General features: G+C 42.0%; 1 protein-coding gene across 3 annotated transcripts in view; it reads left to right on the forward strand.

Annotated features, from left to right (window-relative positions):
• Window positions 1–15446, forward strand: part of VOPP1 (VOPP1 WW domain binding protein) — a 79136-nt gene extending 63690 nt beyond the window's left edge. For all 3 annotated transcript variants that reach the window (XM_032710263.1, XM_032710248.1, XM_032710255.1), the window contains 3 exons: window positions 9051–9128; window positions 11161–11297; window positions 14991–15446. In XM_032710263.1, the coding sequence (XP_032566154.1) occupies window positions 9051–9128; window positions 11161–11297; window positions 14991–15172 (397 nt within the window). In that variant the 3' untranslated portion in view covers window positions 15173–15446. The remainder of the gene's footprint in view (window positions 1–9050; window positions 9129–11160; window positions 11298–14990) is intronic.
• The last annotated feature ends 3094 nt before the right edge of the window (window positions 15447–18540 follow it).

Raw genomic sequence — 18540 nt, forward strand, 5'->3', positions numbered from 1 at the left:
CCTGGTATGACTGATCAATCCCATAGGTCTCTTTTGTTTATTTTTTCTTCAGTTGAGTCAGAATCACAGGATATTCTGAGTTGGAAGGGACCCACAAGGATCGTTGAGTCCAACTCTTAAGTGAATGCCAGTTGTTAGCTGCCATCACATCGGGGCTTTTAATGAGGTGATGAATTCCAGATGCTAGAACCTGTGTGTTTCTAATCCTCTCCTTGCCAGGTGTTATGGCATGTTTATAAGGCAGCACAAATTTTTTTGAGTATGAATGATAAGCATGTGTCTGCAGCAATAGAAATATCATGGCTGATGTCACTGGCTGGGTCAGTGAAGTAGTCGCCCACAGGGTGACTGACTTAGAGTTTTGATATTACCCAGTGTTGAGTTAACATTATTTCAGCTCCTGAATAATCCTGTTGGATTATTGTGTATTATGCTTTTAAAAAATGTGATATTCCAAGAGAAGTAGTGAGGAAAACAGAAGATTAGGAAACAGAATAACTCAGGTGGGAAGGTTCTCGGGAGGCATTGAGTCCAACAACCTGCTCAGTGCAGGGTCAGCCATGAGGCCAGACCAGATGGCTTAGGACTTGACCTAGTTAGGCCTTGAGAAAACTCCAAGGAAGAAGATGGCACAACCTCTCTGTGCAACATGCTCTGCTGCCTAGCTGTCCTCTTGATGGATAAGTTTCTTCACATACCTAGGCTGAACAAGCCTAAGTCTGTCACTCTCTCCTCACAGGGCAAATACCACAGCCCCTGCCTATCTTGGTGGCCTTTTGCTGAGCTCATTTCAGTTTTATTCTTTTTACTGGAGATGCCAAAACAAAATGTTGTGTTTTACATATGGTCCAACAAGTGCTCGCAAAAGATAGTTACTTCCCTTGATCCACTGGCTAGGCTTCTGTTGTACACAGCCCAGGATGCTGGCTCATGGTACACTGCTGACTCATGTTGACTTGCTGTCTACCATGACCCCCGGTGCCTTTTCAGCAGAGCTGCTCCACAGCTAGCAAGATCTTAATTCTTCCCACAGGAAAGACTTTTCATTTCTTTTTGTTCAAATTTCATTAGGTTCCTGTAAGGCCATTCTTCCAACCAGTCTAGACTTTGGCAGCCCTGCTCTTGAGCTCATTGAGTAATCCCCAGTTTGGTACAATCTCCAAACTTGATGAGAGTACTCTGTCACCAATTCCAGCAACATGCTTATCTACATGTTAGACCAGACCTCTGTGGTACCACCAGCATTTATTTCATACTCTCTAGGAAGAGTGTATGTCTACTGCCCTCTGAGCCTCACCATCCAGCCAGGGGCATTTTGTTTGGTCTTTTTCTTTTTGACCCATTTAGCTGTTCACCTGTCCAGACTGTAAGGTCTGAACTTGATTACAAGAATATTGAGGGAGACAGTATGGAAAACCTTTCTGAAGCTGAAGTAAATGACATTTACCATTCTCCAGCTTGTCCACGGATACCATCCACTGCAAGTGTGGTGGTAGAAGCTCTTCTTGTTGGACTTGGTGTCCCTTGCAGCTGATGGTTGTAAGTGAGGTTCAGCTTTCCTAACATCACACCTACTTGTATGTGTGATGATTTCCAAATGCCTCCTTGGTAGCCTGTACCTGTTCCACCTCCTGAATACTGACTTTTTGTGTTGGAGCTCAACCATGGGTTCCTTGTCTAAGTATGTTTTTACTTATCAAAGGTGTGCTACCCTGTGAAAGAAACATGCACATTTCAGGAAGAAACATGCACATTTTCTCTTGAAGAAAGTGTTAACCACTGCTGTTGGTAATTATGTGAAGAACAGAATGAGCACATTCTGAAGAACAGAATGCCATCTTGTAATGTCTAATTCTTATCCAAAGCAGGACCTGAATTAATGTTGGAAACATGTGAAGATAGAAGTGCTGTATTTTTAGGCTAATATGTTTCTACCATAGAAATCAGTTTACTGCATACAGCAGACAACTGTACGGCACATGTACACATTTATGTTGATTAAATCTGTTTAATTTTTCGTTTAGAGTTAGTATAGGAACATTAATGTAAATCTCAAAAAATAATGCTTGCTAATACTCTTCATGTTTAAAGCATGTTCCTGCCATGCATGGGAAGAGTCAATTATTTTTCTGATTGTGAAAAATACTGAATATATTCTGTTTGTGGTTTTTCATGGTTTTTGAACTAAATTTCTTGTGCATTTCCACATGCCTCTCTTAACTTTGCAGGTTAAGTTTGTTGTATTTATCACACTGTCATATTTATCTGGCTTTTGAATGTAAGCCCTTATGTTCTTGGTGGTCAGTCCGTAATAATAACTCTGTGCATTATCAAGAACCTGCAAATGTTCCAGATAACAGCATTAAAAAAGCGATTTTTCTCTTGCTATTACTCAAATAGCTTAGAGGGCACTTCTATCAATGTGTGTAAAAGAGGCTGGGAACTCCTTGTCCCCTCCCAAACTATAGACGCCTGGTGTGTTGCATGATGGTAGCTACTTTCTGTGCTCCACATCCTGTTATGTTTACTGCTTTTAATTAAGTTGGCTTTCCTGATGTCACACTTAGCTTTCTTTTTGCAATTACAGCTGCATGAAGTGTCAGCAGGTGTGTGCTTAGGGCAGTAATGTAGCCGCTGATTTATTCTTCCATTTGATTTGAAGCCAGCATGGAGGAGAGAGACGGGAGGTAGTGTAATAGTTCTGCACACTTCCAGGCGCCTTGAATATCTGGGACCGTACAGAAACGGAGACCTGGATTCAGGCCAGGGCCACCAATTTAGCAGCGAGCAGCCACAGGGAAGGCCCGTTCACATATGTAGTTCAATGCAAGAACTAAGTGTGCAGTTTGTATGGCGAAGGAAGACAGCAGTAATTATCAGACCATCTGTATAAAAAGGCAACAGAAACCGACCACCATTGCTCAGTTCTATGTGGCCTCAAACAATAACAGTACAAAACACCACAACTAGCTTCAGTAGTCAGTGCCCTTAAGGTGGTCTATTCCTTGTTTCAGATAAGGGACTAGATTCCCCTTGATTTTGATGCAGCTGTTGAGGTTGTAGTCCTGACTGCTGTAGTCACCCAGCAGCTAGATGCCTTGCTGTGCATTTGAATTTCCTTCAATGGATCAGTTGTCTAAAGCACAATCTGGGGAGAATTAGGCTACCAAATTAACACCCAACTCATCTTGCTAGGAGCGAGTCCTGGGAAGGCGAGAGGGATTTAATATCACAGCCTTCACAGGCCATCAAGCAGATGACTGACCTAATTTGAGATTTAAAACTATGAATGATTTTGGAGTTGGGGACTGATGAGGCATAGGCAGCTTATTCTGAGAAAGGTGAAGAAAAAGAAAAAGAGGGCAATGTCTCTGTCATCTAGTGTACTAGATCTAGTACTCCTGTGAGATCAGACCCTCCTCTGGCTGAGGTGGAGTAGAGAACCCAGTCCCATCCCCTTCTCATTTCCAGAGGATGCAATAACCACAGTTTTGACTTATCATGAGTGAGCCTCAGTTTTTCCTGTGGAGGCTCTTTGAAGTACTCACCAGATTATTATATCTTCCATGTCCCAGGCAAGAACCCTAATGAGAGGATGAGAATGAATTTCTTTTGGCTTCCTGTCAGCGGGATAGGAAGTTTTGTACCTGGTTTGACAGCAGGTGAGCAGCATCAAGGTGTATCTGACACCAAAGTCATCTTGAAGCTTTCTAACCCTTTCTAGGTAGGGAGGCCCTGAATTAAAATTTTGAAAGACTTGATGGCACCTAACAGCTAGCTATTAGTGCCCCTATCCTTCTCTGTATTCAATCAGTCAGTGGTTTGGTGAAGGAAAAAATGATTTGCTATGCGTTAGTGTCTTAAATTGAGGCAGACAGCAAATTCCTGGGTACCAATTGCCCCCTGCCAGCAGACTGCTTATGATTTCCCAAAGCAAGGGTGAGATGCAGTAGGACTGCTCGCCCACTGGGAGCAGCTTGAAATATGAAGAACTAATTGTCTGCTTAATAAGGGGACCGATGATTAACTAGAAGTCCTCGTTCCTGTTGATATGAGAGATTTACAATTCCACCTCCAGAAAATTCAAACTTGTCATACACATTATCTGTGGCTTACTTTTGTGAGAGCCTTAAGCTATGTTGTTTCTTTGCTTTGTTCTATGAAAGAAAAGCCTGCAGCCTATGTTGAAAAATGGCTAATTAAAGTTCTGTATACCAGTGGATAAAGCCCAAACCATGTCAATTCTTGCTAGGTTCTGCCACAAGGGGAGCAGAGAAAATTTCTTGATGGATATGTGCTGACCAGAAAGCCATGTGGTGAGGCTTGCTGCATTTACAGACAACAAACCCTCTGTAGGGTGGCTTTCCTCTTGGGGTCTGAGAAGAGAGGGCTGGAGTTATGGTAAACTGTTGGGTAGCAGCAGATTGTGAGAAGGGTTGGTTTCATAGGAGCAGCTGAGCAAATACTTCCCATCCCATCAGAAGTGGGTGAGGATTTGCCATGTTCTGCTGAATTCTTGCACAGAGACAGTGTTTATAGGCTCTTCACCTAAAGAGTAAGTGAGAAATAAGCCCTTTTCCAGGTGTTTCCTGCTCTTGTTTTTCATGTCTGTGTGAAGGACGGGAGCCAAGTATCTTGTCTTGTTGGAGATTTTAATTGTGTCAAAGCAGACAGGACTCTAACCTGAGCAAATATTGTTTCTGTTGCATCTATTCTCTAGAAAAAAAATTACCTGACAGACCTTTTCTTCCTTTTTGCCTTACATTTTCTTACATAGTTACAGGCCGGGTGATTTATCAAATATCTGGATAACTCTGTCTCTAGTGCTCTCCTGGGTACCAGCAGCAGTGTTTTTACTCTCAAGTACAGATGTGCCACTGAGATCACAGTTGCATTCATCTATGAAGCAGTTATATTTATTATGATCTACTTATCCATTCACCAAAATCAGACCTACATTTTACAAGGCACTGTTCCTGCATGCGCTGAGATCACCTTTGCCATGTATAAGAAAAGTGCTTTTGGGTGCTGAGAACCTGTAACTGCAGGTGACTGGAGTTGTGTCTCTGCTGAAAATTAAGCCATGTACATGCCAAGGAGACACAACCAACTGTAAGACCAAGGCTGGAAAGCAGATGTTGCCTATCACTCTGCTCCACCAGCCAAGGGCCTTGCTTGTGTTACTGCTCCTCAAGAGCTTAAGTGAATGCCAGTGGAAGAATGTGGCCTTTGTGTTGCAGCATCTTTCTGGAGGGAGATTAAACCATTTTGGGACTCAGAAATAGTTACTTAAGCGGGACTTCTGAGTGCAGAGTTGGTCTGTGTTTTGATTTCCATTTTCAGTGGGCACATGTAGCAAAATGAGTTCCTTGGGATAACCTCTCTGGGGTGCTTGTAGCGTTAAGCTCTTCTACAAGTTGTTAGACATGCAGATACAGTCCTTTCATTCTACTGAATTATGAAAAGATGTACCTTTTAAATCATACATCACATTGCAGACAGTTTTCAAAAGAGAGACTGTATGCTTGGTGAAGTTGTAGATTAGTAGAGCAACTAATGGATCATATCTTATGCTATGTCATGGGTTAACTTTTGATCAATGAAACAAGCATTGACCTAGAGAAATGCAATTCTTAGGATCATGATGTGTGAAAGAGGGAAATCGGCTTTAGAAAAGTCTCATGTAAGAGATGGGCTCGGGCCAGTGTGGGTCAATAGTAAGGTTGTTCTACTGGCATTGGGCACAACAGTCCTTCTCTGTAAAGCAAAACTAAAACACAAGTGTAATTTAAAGAAAATGCAACCAATTCAATAAACATATATTTGTGTGCTTAATCATGTTTTGCGGGTGGGGTTTTTTTGTAGGGTTTTTGTTTGTTTGTTTTCTTAATGAACCAGGATCTTAATTTTGCTGAGATTTGCTGTCAGGCAGTAAGAGATCAAAGAATGATTATACTTAAGCTTCTATGTTACTCCATTAACAAACTGATTTTATTGTTGTTTTTTACCTGCTAATAAATCTGGCTTTTGCAAGTAAGTTAATTATTGTCTTATTTGAATTGATATTGTCAGAAGCTGTGTTGTTTTTTCCTAGCACATTAAGTCAGGAACAAGAGATCAACAGAGCTTTTGCTGTAGCCTGACAGCAGTATCAGCAAATGGGCTGTTTGTTCTTCCAGTCTTTTTTGGTACTGCAATCAGGTGGTGGGGAATAACAACTGTTGTTTGTATCATGGCATTGTCCTTGATTCCAGGCTCCTACCTATGGGTACATGTGTCCATTCTCCCAGGCACACAAAATAAAGCCCCTGTTTGGTTTTATAGCTAAAAAGTGAAAAAATTACTAGTGTCAGATCTCAAAGGGATTTGCCTCTGAGTTGTGATACAGGTTTACCTTCATAGATCCACCCAGCAAGTACAGTGCTTAGCCTTGGATGAGTTGGCTCAGAAATTGGATTATCAGGAATTGGAGCTTCTCTAAACACGGGCACAATGAGAGACTCCTCTGTCCTTCACATCACTGTTTTCAACCATTTGGAAGTGCAGTCATCTGTGTGGAAGACAAAACTTCTCTTTGATGGCTTGTTTGTTTGCCAGTCAGTGGTCTCAGGAGCTTCATAAACATTCAGCAGTGTAGCATTTCTGACTTCCAGCTGGTACCTTAACCGTCTTTTGCCGGAATAAAAGCTAAGCCATTGAGACTTTTAAAATGGTGCTGACTCATAAGCCTAGATAATTTAAAGATTAAAAATAAAAAGTAAATTCAAGTACTATGCTTCTCATACAGATGCTCCTTTAATTTTGGTGATTTAAATGACTGTAATTACACATTTTAAAATAGCTGTTTCCCTTTTCTTCTGGTTCTTGAGAAAACAGATGTAAAATAAGCAATGCAAGGGTTGGGCATAGGAGAGGTGTACATCCAGCTTCCATGCCCTCTCTGTTTTAGTTTAAATTTTATTACAAGTTAGGCTCTTGGGGCTCTGGGAAATGGTGCATCTCCTCCCTATTCTGTGTGTATGGTCAGGTGTAGGTGTCTGAACTGACAAAGCCGGTATGAGGAGGCAGAGATAAAGACTGCTAACATCCCTAAAATCCTTCTTTTTATTTTTACCTTAATGGCCTCAAGAAGGGCTTCTAGATTTATGGGTGCTGTTTCTTCTCTGCTTTTCTGGCCTGACAAAGTCCTTAGTGTGCAGCATCAGCTAAGGGGACAGGTGCCCATCGATGTGGCTGAAATGCTTCAACCACAAGCATGTTGAAAAGCAAAAGGGTTGTGGTAGACCACTGGTTTAACAGAAGGCAGCAGTTTCCAGCCCATTTTGTAAGGGACCTGAATCTGTCCATGCATTTGACATATGTCTTGAAAGCTCCTGTTGGGTTGATCCACTGTGGGAGTGGAGGGATGTTTAATTTCTTGGTCCTGATAGGACTGAAGTTAATGCTGAGTTGCTAAGTCTTATTAGTAGTTTTATGAGGTCTGGTAGCTTTGAGTATGAGCAGTTGTTAGGATCCTGGCAAGCTTTAAAGAAGAAAAGTTGGAGATGGTTCGCTTTCAGGTTCAGTGACAGCAAAGTGGGTGTCTTCTCTTTTGATATGAGCAACTTCCTTTACCTGAGTCTCAAACAGGGTGCCTGAGTCTATTAATGAACCTTGCCATAGTGATCATGTCAGAGCCTCCAGCTTGCTTAAATAAATCCTACTTATTTGTCATCAGAAGAGTATGTAACTGTTTTCACTTGCAAAACAGCTGATTATGTATCCATAGAGCATCCTCCTCTGGCCCCAGTTAGAGAATGAAGCCTATGTGACAATGTGTTTTGTGAGCAAAGGCTTGTTAATTGAGCATGTAAATGTGTAATTGACTGTACAATTATTCAATTGAAGATTTTTAGTTTGCATACAAATACGAGAGCACACTCATGCAGTTGAGCAGATTTTCTGAGATTGGATGCTTAAATAAATATGTGCATTAAGCAAACAGATGTGAACACCCTTACAAAGACCAGTCCAGCTGTGGTCACTTCCTCTTTTCTTTTGGTATGTGGATATGATAATCTGCATATTTTCATCTGAGTCTGACACCATAGTTTCTGTGTTACCTCGGTCCTTTTCCCTATGAAACGTGTTTCCTTGGTGTGGGAAATGGCAGTTACTATAGAAATTGTTCAGAGGTTGCTGTTAATGTATGTTCTGGCTTTTAGTGAAGGTAGTACCTTGTGCTTCCAGTTGTTGGTGTTGTAACACCTTTAATATTTCATATGAAATAGAACCACTTTTAATTTGAAATGTTGGGGGTTTTAGGGGAAAGCCTGCGTTAGTACTGGGAGTTGTTGGCAGTTGCAGTCCAGTGCAACTTCTGAGAAGCAAAAAAGGATGTTAAACTTGCAAATAACAGTACACTTTGTGTTTCTTTGCACTCAGTAGTTTCTGTGCTTGGAAGCTGCTGATTTGCAAAGCATGGGTGATCTGCAGTTTTGTCCTGGCAGTTCTTGTCTCTTGCAGTGAATAAAACCCTGGATGTCTGTTTGATGTTTCCCATGTTCATTTACTGTGAAAGAAAACACAGTAATACTGCTTTTCTTTATAACATGTCCTTCTTTATATAGAATTGAACACTGCATTCAGTCTTTTTGAGGTGGTTTGAGATTTGGTATATAGGAAGGTAGTTTCAATAACACTCAAAAATTTCCTGAATAGTGAGAGAGTTGTTCCACATATGTGATTGACAACTTCATGCTGCCAAGAGTAATCTGTTCTTGTTCATAGGCCCACAGAATGGTTTGGGTTGGAAGGGACTTTTTAAAGATCATCTGGTCCAACTCTCCTACCTGCCCATCTAGTGGCAGGGGATCTTCAACTAGACCAGTATGCTCAAAACCGCTTTCAACTTGGCCTTGAGCATTTTCGGGAGGCTTTGCCTCCCGGACTCATGGCAATGTCATAAATAATGCTTTGATCAGGGGTGTGAAGGTATCAGGGTTGGGAATGCCATTTTAAGCTGAGTGACAGCCACTCCCCTTATGCCCCATCTCTTTATTTCTCTGCAGATGTCGCTCCTATGAGGATTGCTGTGGTTCAAGATGCTGTGTAAGAGCTCTCTCTATCCAGAGACTATGGTATTTTTGGTAAGTCAGGGCATTTGGGAATTTTATGTTTGTCCTTAACTTGTCTTGTTTGTTGGACTTAAATCAGGGTATTGCCAGCCCTAGCAATTTTAAAGTACAGTAGTACAAGTATGAAATAAAGTGTACATGTACATAGAAATGCAGTGATTTGGGGTTTTTGCTTATAATTCTTCCGATGTAGTGAGAAAACACTGGAAAAGGTTACTCGTGTCAGGTTGACCTTTCCTGCTTCTGTATCCTGTGGGTTTGTACAGGCAGTGGTCCCATTTTTATCCGAAATTGCTGAATTCTTTATGCCTGTCCTAGCTACTACAAAGCAGTGGTATTCATCCATTTTTGTTGGTCACTCAGTTTTAAAAGAGGATTGTATGAGGAGGATTGTGCTTTTAGGCAGGGTTTAATATATTCTTGCCAGCTGAATTGAGGCTTCAATTAAAAAGGAAGAGAAGTACATTTATGTGTATGAGGATTTTACTGGAGATGACAGCAAGGGAAAAGAAGGCAGAAAGATTTGAGCTTGTGAAACCAGCAGCTCCGTAATCTGGATAAAGCTTAAACAAATCACTGTTATATGCATAATGAAAAAATAAGGTAAATTCCTTTTGGAGTGGAATTTAAGAAAGCACCTGAATAAAACCTTCTCATTGTCTCATTGCAGTAGATAGAAAGCAAATAGTCTCCTAGAAAACCTGATTTCAGGTATTTTTATGTAGAATTTGAAGTCTGATTAAAAAAATAAAAGCTTTAAAAATTGAAACAAATAAACACTGAAAACCAGGAGCCTGATATATACTATAATACAGAGATTTCCCAAAGCTGACTGTAGGATTTCAGTGTACAATCCTTACTGATGTAACTGAAGAGCTCTCTATCTCAATCCCTGGGGTGACGTCGTAAATCTCTGTTTTTCTGTTCGGAACAAATCCTTTGCAGGAGTATTGCCAAAGGGGAATGTATTAATATTGGCTCAGGGAAACAGGACCTCCTTCTACTCTCATTTCTAATGTAGAAACAAGAACAGAGTTTGACCCTTTGCGTGAAATTACTCTTGCTGCCATGCTGTGCCACACACTTCCTCTCAGGGAATTCTCCAGAGGAGATAAGCATGGTGTGTAGGCTTGCCTCTGGCCAACTTCCTTCCCTTCCAAAAAAGCACAGTTGTCATTGTCCAAGGGCCACCAAATGAGAAGGCACTTACAGCAGAAGAACCATGTGTATTTAAAAGAGCTTGCATGAGTCACTGGCATGTCTTATAACTCCTCAAGAAAACACAGTGAAAACCACTGTCAAAAGAACAAAATCTCATGTGCCCTTGCTGCATATTCCTACTTTCACAGCACCAGGGCAAGGGAATGATGAGGACAGTTTAGTTAGGTCAAAAAAGCAGCTAAGAGGAGGAGAACTGAAGCAAAATTATGTCCTTTTCCTTCAGAATTTAATGACCCATCTAGGAAGCACAAAGCAAAGCTTGTCATCATCGGTGCTAAATGCTTCAGTCTTCTGGCTTGAGCTTAAATGCCAGCTACCACATTTCCCACAGGAGACGAAATTACAGTGTTCGGTGGTTTAAGAACATCTAAGAATCTTCTTTTAATGGCAGCTGCAGAATAGTATTCCTCTGTCTCCCACAAACCTCCTGACCAGCCTAGATGCTGTAAGGCTGAGGCCTGCATCCAAGATGCACAGTTTGAAACTGTACTGACCTGGAATTTCAGTTCAGCATCCTGGTGGCAATGGTCAGGTATGAACGTGAACTTTGGAAAAGGTCAAGGGCGGTTTTGTTTCAGGTTTGTATTTTACATGACAGAAAACATTGACAATAGTACAAATCACTAAATATGTCCATAACGCATCCATAAGTGCCCCATGTGTGCTGCCTCAAATGACAGACCTGCTCTCAAGAGACAACCTATTTAAGAAACCCTGTTAAAAGTCGTAGGCTGATGTAAGGTGTTTTCAGTGAATAGTCTGGGTTTGAGAGCTGCCTGAATGCAGGTGGGTTTTGACTTCCCTCTTTTTTTTTTTTCCCTAGGTTCCTTTTGATGATGGGAGTTTTGTTCTGTTGCGGAGCTGGTTTCTTTATCCGAAGACGGATGTACCCTCCTCCATTAGTAGAAGAACCTACTTTTAATGTGTCTTACACCAGACAACCAGTCAACACTGCATCAGGTCAGAGACTGCTCATTATAAAAGTTTCACTAGTTTCTTACATTTGCCAAGGTATTTTAAAAGGGCAGGCTTTGAGCTTTTGTTTGTTTGGGTTTTGTGAACTGTGGGATTCCGACAAGGGATTGCACTTGATTAAACCACGCAGCCACCTCCTGTGATGAGTGATGTCTTCAGCCTTTCAAACAGCATTATTCAACTGCAGTGTACAGAAGTGGTTTTGAAACCCAAGATCAGAGGACTTTGAGTTCCCTTCTGTTTTGGTTCCTAATTCCTTTATAGCTGTGCATCCATGCATGGAAGGAGGCTAGCAAGCTCCCCCTTTGCAGTGTAGACAAAATGATAGGTATCCAAAATCAACAGTACTGTGAAGAAAGAGTTTAAATACAACTGATAACATCTGGCAGAGGTGAAGGAAAGCCTAGCGTTTTCTTCCACAGTCTGGCTGTCTTGCAAGTCTTTTTATTTGCCTTCAATGCTCTGTGCTACAGTTTTTCTGTGGCAAAGTGGTCCATCTCCCGTGTTAGTCTGCTTGCTGTCTCTCCAGTCAGTACTGGCTGTGAGCATCAGGAGGATCCTACCTAGTGAGTGCTCCTCTGACAATACCGCTTTCAAAGTTTGTAATTTTTTCCCCTCTGTTAAATAGTTCCAGTTTGGAGAATTCTGCAAAATGTGACTTACCTGTAAGCAGAAGCTGTTTGTGCCTTATTTTAAATGCAGCTCTCTCTAGTTGAAAGACCTTCTACAGTGCTGAGATTTTATCTGAGTGCACACTCTGGTGCTTTCTTTCTGAAGAAAGCAAAACTGAGACATTTTTAACTGCTCTCCACATTGCACAAGTCAGTGCTAAAGTGTGCCAGCGAAAGCACACACACGCACACATATGCAGGCGTGCTTGGGACACTGGCACTTTTTCTCCCAGACTATCACGGAAACAAAACTGAATATTTTGTAATGAGAAGAAGGACCTCTCGGAAAATATGGTACCTAAAACTTCTCTATTGAAAGTCTTCTGAACTATTACATCTCTGTGCAATACTGTGGCTGCGTCAAGACAGCCTCCTTACAAAAGTGTCCTAAACCACCTCCCCCCAGCTTGCTGTGACTATGAGTGTTGTGCAGAAATGCAGCATTTGGGCTCTGACTGCTCCAGTGCCAGCTATTACACATCCATGTGCCTCGTGTAGACTTTGGAAATGTTCTTTCTTTATCCTTAAGCATGGACTCATAGTGCGTTCCTCTGCCCTCTCTCAGGTCTAAATGGTTAAAAAAGTGTTACAGACACTTTATTCACCCTCCTTGTTTAAATCCTAAGAGGTTTTTTTTAGGGCTTCTGTTCTGCATCTGTTTTTCTCCTTGACTGAACAGAGAGTATTTTTCAGCTGTGGGGAGAGCCAAGCTAACTAAACTGATATTTTTAAGCCTGAAAAATAGCCTTGAGATTATGTGAACAGGGAGTGTCTTTGGCTGGATTGGTAAACACTGGATTTAAATTTAGAGCACTGTTTTGCTTTTTCATGATGCTTCATGGAACACAAATCGTGGACAAATATAAAATAAACACAAGCTCTTTGACCTGTTTATGGCACTTGCTTCCAGACTGTTGTTACTGTTACTTAAAAGCTTTGGGCTCTGAGGCAACCCCATCTTTTTTTTTTTATTTTTTATTTTTAGTTTTTCTACTAATCTAGGAATATTCAACAGAAAATTTCCAGGTTTGGTAGCAGTAGCCAATTCACTGTTGAGGTCGATGGAGCCCTTTAAAACATGTTTCATTGCCAGTCTCCTTCCTTCTCTGCAGTGATAGAAGCAGCGTCTTCTGCCATCCTAGCAGCATCTTCTGCTGGGAATGCTTTTTCTGTGGGCCTGATTGGGAAAATAAATTGAACACCTCACCCACAAGAAGCAGTTTGCAGATCTGGTGGTATCCCTCACTTCAGTCCTGGCCTACGTAGCCCCAAACTGGCAGTTCAGGTGCTGGCACTGGTCAGGTCCCTTTATGGTCACTTACCAAATGCTTGCTCAGCTGATCCCACAAGGACGTTGATATTCAGATGTTATTTTCTTCTGCGTTTAATGAACTGAAAGCTTGGTGTCCAACTTCCCTTGCCTCTCTCCCACCACAGATTCAATATTACATGTAAATTTTAATGTAATGGATATTTTCCTAAAGAGCAAGCTGCAGAAAGCTACCTCAACCTCTCCAATTTCCTATAAAGATGGAAATCAGCAACCCAGAGCTGGGCAGGATTTAACTGTCCATTTAATCAAAAATGCTTAAGAAAAAGGCTACAGAAGAGGGTAATAGCCCAAATTTTGGAGAGGTAAGATTCAGCTCCTGGCTTTTGGACAGGTAAGAGCCCAGCCTGGCTCTCCTGCAGTCATGAACTGGATGCAGAGCAGGGGCTTCTCGTTACTGCAGCAAAGTAGGGAGGCTGTGGAGCAGCTCTCTTCACTCAGACAGGCAAAAGGAAAAACTATTGTGATGGTGTGTTAAAAATTACTGTGTTAAGAAGGAAATAGCTTCATTCCTGATCTGCTTTCTATCCTCTTTCCTCCTGAGTGTCCAAACACAGCTCCTTTGGCAGACACCTCAGGCTCTGGGACAGTTTGTGTCCATGTTCCCTATCTGATTTTAATATTGTCATAACATGTTTTGGGATTTGGCATGTAACTCTTTCCTGAATGCTTGAGGTTGTAGGAATGCTTAAAGAAGTCTGTATTCCTTCTGTGGCAATACTGAGTCCAAGGTCACAGAAAGGAATGATTGAGGGGGAGATCCCTTAGAGGCTGTGTCATTTTAGGAAACACAGATTAGCATCAAAAGAAGAAAACTTGTTGGTCAGACATGATCTTTTTTACTCAGTCCATGTTTATTTAAGTAGACAGGGAGAAAGAGAAGAAAACTAATTTACTTCTTAAGATAGAGACAGTCTGTGAATTCAATTGCGTTAGGTCATCTTTACCACCCGCTGTGATATCTGAGGAGGGTTACACACCACCTTGGTTCCTAATGGCAGCAGTCTCTGTTACTCCTCATGTGTCATAGCCAAGGAATTTTGTGTTTGATCATACATTTCCTTTCCATGTCCCTGCAGGCTCAGACGTCATTTCTTAAATTTAATCTGTGCAAAACAATCTTGTCCCATTGTGTTAGCCAGCCGTAACTGGCTTTAACTTGGCCTCTTGCTTCCAAGCTGTATCATGCCTAGAAGGGAAATTTATCTGTTTGAGATGCTTATCAGCAGATCCAGTACAACACAAAATAATCTATGAAGTCCTTTTGTAGACTTGACACCTGAGTCAGGGCCACAGTAGAAACTCCTTTGTCCATCTGGGATCCTACACCTCTCCTCTCTGCAGACATAGTAGCTTTTCTGTCAGTGGAACTGAACAGGGATTGCTGTTTTCCCTTTCAAATGGGAGTTGCTTGGACTAGTGGTGCCCTTTGTTTCACTAAGTGATTTCCATTGAATGCAAAATTGAAACTCTTTGGCAATATCTGAAGAAGTGAATGTAGTCCTGCAAGGCTGGGTTTTCTCTGGAAGGGAGAAAGATAACTCCTTGTCTTTACTCTGATGAACACTTTGAAAAAAACTTGAATTTATCCAGGTGCGCAGAGCACGGGCCCTGGGAGACCACAATCTGATGTCACTGCTGTTGTTGACACCTTTTCTCTCCTTTTCTTTCTTTCAGGGTCACAACAACCCGGAGTGCCGTATTACACAGATCCAGGTGGACCTGTGATGAATCCCATGGCTATGGCTTTCCACGTCCAGCCCAATTCCCCACAAGGAAACCCGGTTTACCCACCCCCCCCTTCCTACTGCAACACACCACCTCCCCCATACGAGCAGGTGGTGAAATCCTCCACGTGAGGACTCTGGCTCTCTAACCTGACTGTGCGAGAAGAAGGTGCAATTGCAAAATGACCAAGATGGAGGGCATCTGCCCTTTTGAACACTTGCTAGTTCTCCAAGTCCTCTCTCCCTCCCTTCCCTGCACCTTTCCTCATTAAAGTTATTTGCAAAGGGGGTGATTTTTAAATTTTTTTCTTTTGTTTTTAGTAGAAGTGGATTTTTTCATTGTCTTCAAAATGAGAGAAGTTGTCTTTGTAATGCTTTTAATGGAAACCTATATTTAAAACCTGTATGTCTTCCTCTTTATTTATTGTTCATTTTAATCATGGTTTTAATTGCATTGTGGCACATTACTGATAGCAGTTCTTTCTACAGCCCCAGAGTGATGCACCCTCCTAAGAGCCCACAGCAGAAATGCCCTCATCTAAGGGAAATGACAGAGAAAGAGGGTAGAAGTGGTAGGGCAATGCTTTTATCAGAAATTGTGACGACCATATTTTTCTTTTATGATTTTTTCTTGTACAGTTTGGTTCTGATGTATAACAGAAAGATGCTGCAATAGAAGTTGCTGTGACTAGAGTACCAGCATTAGTTGAGCCATGGCAGGGGCTCTGCCAAGTGCCCTAGAAAAGAGGGAGTCGTTACTTTAAATGATGCATCCAAACTGTGAAGGACTGGGACTTGAGTGTTTCTTGTCCATCACCTGGACTCTGCCTGTGTGATTGGCATCCTGACTCACCTTGTTTTGCCAGCAGTGAGATTGTATGAAACAGATAACCTAAATGTTTGTGGTGAGAGGGAGGTGTCAAAACTTCAGAGCTACTTATGCCTCCTGACAGAAAGGGTAGAAACGCTGAAATCCGTCGGTTTTCTTCCCTAAATTGGAAAATATTTACAGTAAGAACAGATGGGAGCATAGTTAAAGGTTTACTCCCTTTGATGTTGATGGGAGTTTAGTCCCAGAGACATAGTAGCTTTCATTATAGTCCTACTGCTACCACAAAATGTACCAAGTGGAGCTGTCATCTTCAAGTGACATATCTGTAAATCTGCTCTCCTCTCTAGGTTCTGGCAAATAATAACTTTTTGGGACAGGTGCTTAATAGCATTACTTGACCTGATGCACAGATGGTTTGACTTTCGGTGGCTCAGCTCTTCATGTGTTTTGTTGTGAGTGCTCATGGCCAACTCTGAGTGACCACAGGTGAACAGCTTCAAGTAAACACAGAGCCCCTTTAGCTGTCAGAGCTCTTACACCCCTCTATGTCTAGCAAAAATGCGAAGCTGCTCTGAAACATGACTATGTACTAATGGGACCTTCTCCCTTTGTGCATATTCAGAGTTCGGCCACTGAAGAGTGACCAAAAAAAAGATGCCATTGCCTCCTGCTGCTGAAGGACCTGCAAAAATAGTTAGGAGTCCAGTGTGGACCTTTGGGTACCCTGTAAAAGCTTACTCACTGCCAATACACAGACTGCTCCTGTGTCACGCCAGCCAGGGCACAGAGATCACCAGCGTGGTTTGGAGTAATGTGAAGACCTGTGTTGCACAGGGAGCTGAAGCTTTATGGTGGCATTGTTACATGCAAGTGGTTTGTGAGAACTTGTTTCTAGGTGTCAAGCTGAATTTGCAGAGCATCTCTTTTATTGCGAATATGAGTGTCTTAGCAGAAAAACTTCTAAGGGCCACTGTTCCTAAAAGCTGCTGGTGGAGTTAGTGGCCATCTGGAGCAGAGTTAGCTTTGGAGGAGTACGTTCCTGCATACCTGACTTGGATGAACCTGTAACTAAGGCTTTCCCTTACTGTGCATCATAATAAGGGAGAAAGCAAAGTACTTCTGTGTGTGCAGTCAAGGCTTGATAGACACGTAAGATAACAAAAAAGTAAATTTTCTGTATGAATACTAGTTCCATCTGCACACCACAACTGTATATATTTTCTAAATCAGTGTGCATTTGAAGTGTAAAGCTGTGTATGTCACTGAGTATGGTTATGTATACAAGACGATTTTTTAAAAGTAAATCCAACCTTTTTCTGTCAATAGAAATGACAACAGACCTCATGTTAGTAGATAGATGTTGTTAAGTCCTTTTATATTATGAAATTTATCTATGACAGCTGGCATTGTCCTGGACACATTGAATAGAAGCCTTTGTACATCGAAATTCAATTTCAGGTGAAGTTTTCTTGAAGTCTGGGTAGTTTATTTCCTAGTGTTGATGGATGAGACCACCTCTTACAACACATGGACTTCTCTGCTAGCAAACTTGCTTGGTGCTTGGTCTTTTCTTGAAAACACAACACCTGTGTGGACATCCATATGAATTACTTTCAGATTGTTTACACGCCTTTCCTCTTGTTGCCTCGCCAATTCCAACAGGATTTTACTTGGCAGTAGTGATGCCCTAGGAGCTGCCAGCTGCTGCAGCTTTGCTAATGTGAACTGCCCCGTGGTGATTTGGTGCTTCGTCTGTTGTGGTTCTCTGAGTGCATCTACTGTGTCCTTTCTAACACAAAAGAGATTTGGTACCTCGCTGATGAGGCAAGGTGGTGTTTCAACTGCAAAATAAGGTTGGTGCTGGTGGCTGGGAGACTTGGAGATGTGTGGGGCACTCTCCTGCCCCTTCCCAGAGGCACTGGACCTGTATGCAGCTGACTCCCTGCCTGCCTTTGAGATCGCCCCATCTACATCAGGAAAGTGATTTAATGTCTTGTGGCAATCCATTTCCTGGTTCTTTCAGAGGTGTTTGATACAGGGAGGGGGGTGGGGAGGGGTTAAATGCCTTGACAGAACTTGGCCAGAATAGAGATACTTTGGTGGAACCACTGTACCTGGGTGAGGAGCCAGGAACACAAGCAGTAACCCTTTGCGGTCTTCTTCAGTTGCACATACTCAAAATGTGTCTGATGTACCTGTGAGGAGGCACTGAGCAGGTGTGTAAGGAAACCTTTTGAGGTCTTTCTCTGCTGCCGTGACCCTGGCAGCAGTGAGAATGAGAAGGGGGTCAGTCCTCTTCTGCTACAATGAAATCTCCAAGTATACTGTTTTAAAAGGCACTACAAGGGACTATTAGTACATGTTGCCTCTAGCTCTGATGTGGCCTGTGTTTCATCACTTTGGGAAAAGATAATGTAATGACAAACTTCTTTTGTTTTGAGGGTGGCTTTTTTTCTTTTCCTTTAGAGCCCTGTGACAGCTTACACTGCTGTGACAACAAACAGCTGGGACTACATTTTCCAACAAGCTCTTCAGACCATGTGAAGAAGCAAAGGCAATACTCCTCTTCCTTCTCCACTTCAAACAAACAAAAAACCCATCCCCAAAACCCTCAGAAGGATTAGCTTTAAATGTATATATCCAAGAAGCCACTTTTTGGCACACAGGT

The sequence above is a fragment of the Chiroxiphia lanceolata genome, chromosome 1, assembly GCF_009829145.1.
Source record: "Chiroxiphia lanceolata isolate bChiLan1 chromosome 1, bChiLan1.pri, whole genome shotgun sequence".
NCBI classification, from domain to species: Eukaryota; Metazoa; Chordata; class Aves; order Passeriformes; family Pipridae; genus Chiroxiphia; species Chiroxiphia lanceolata.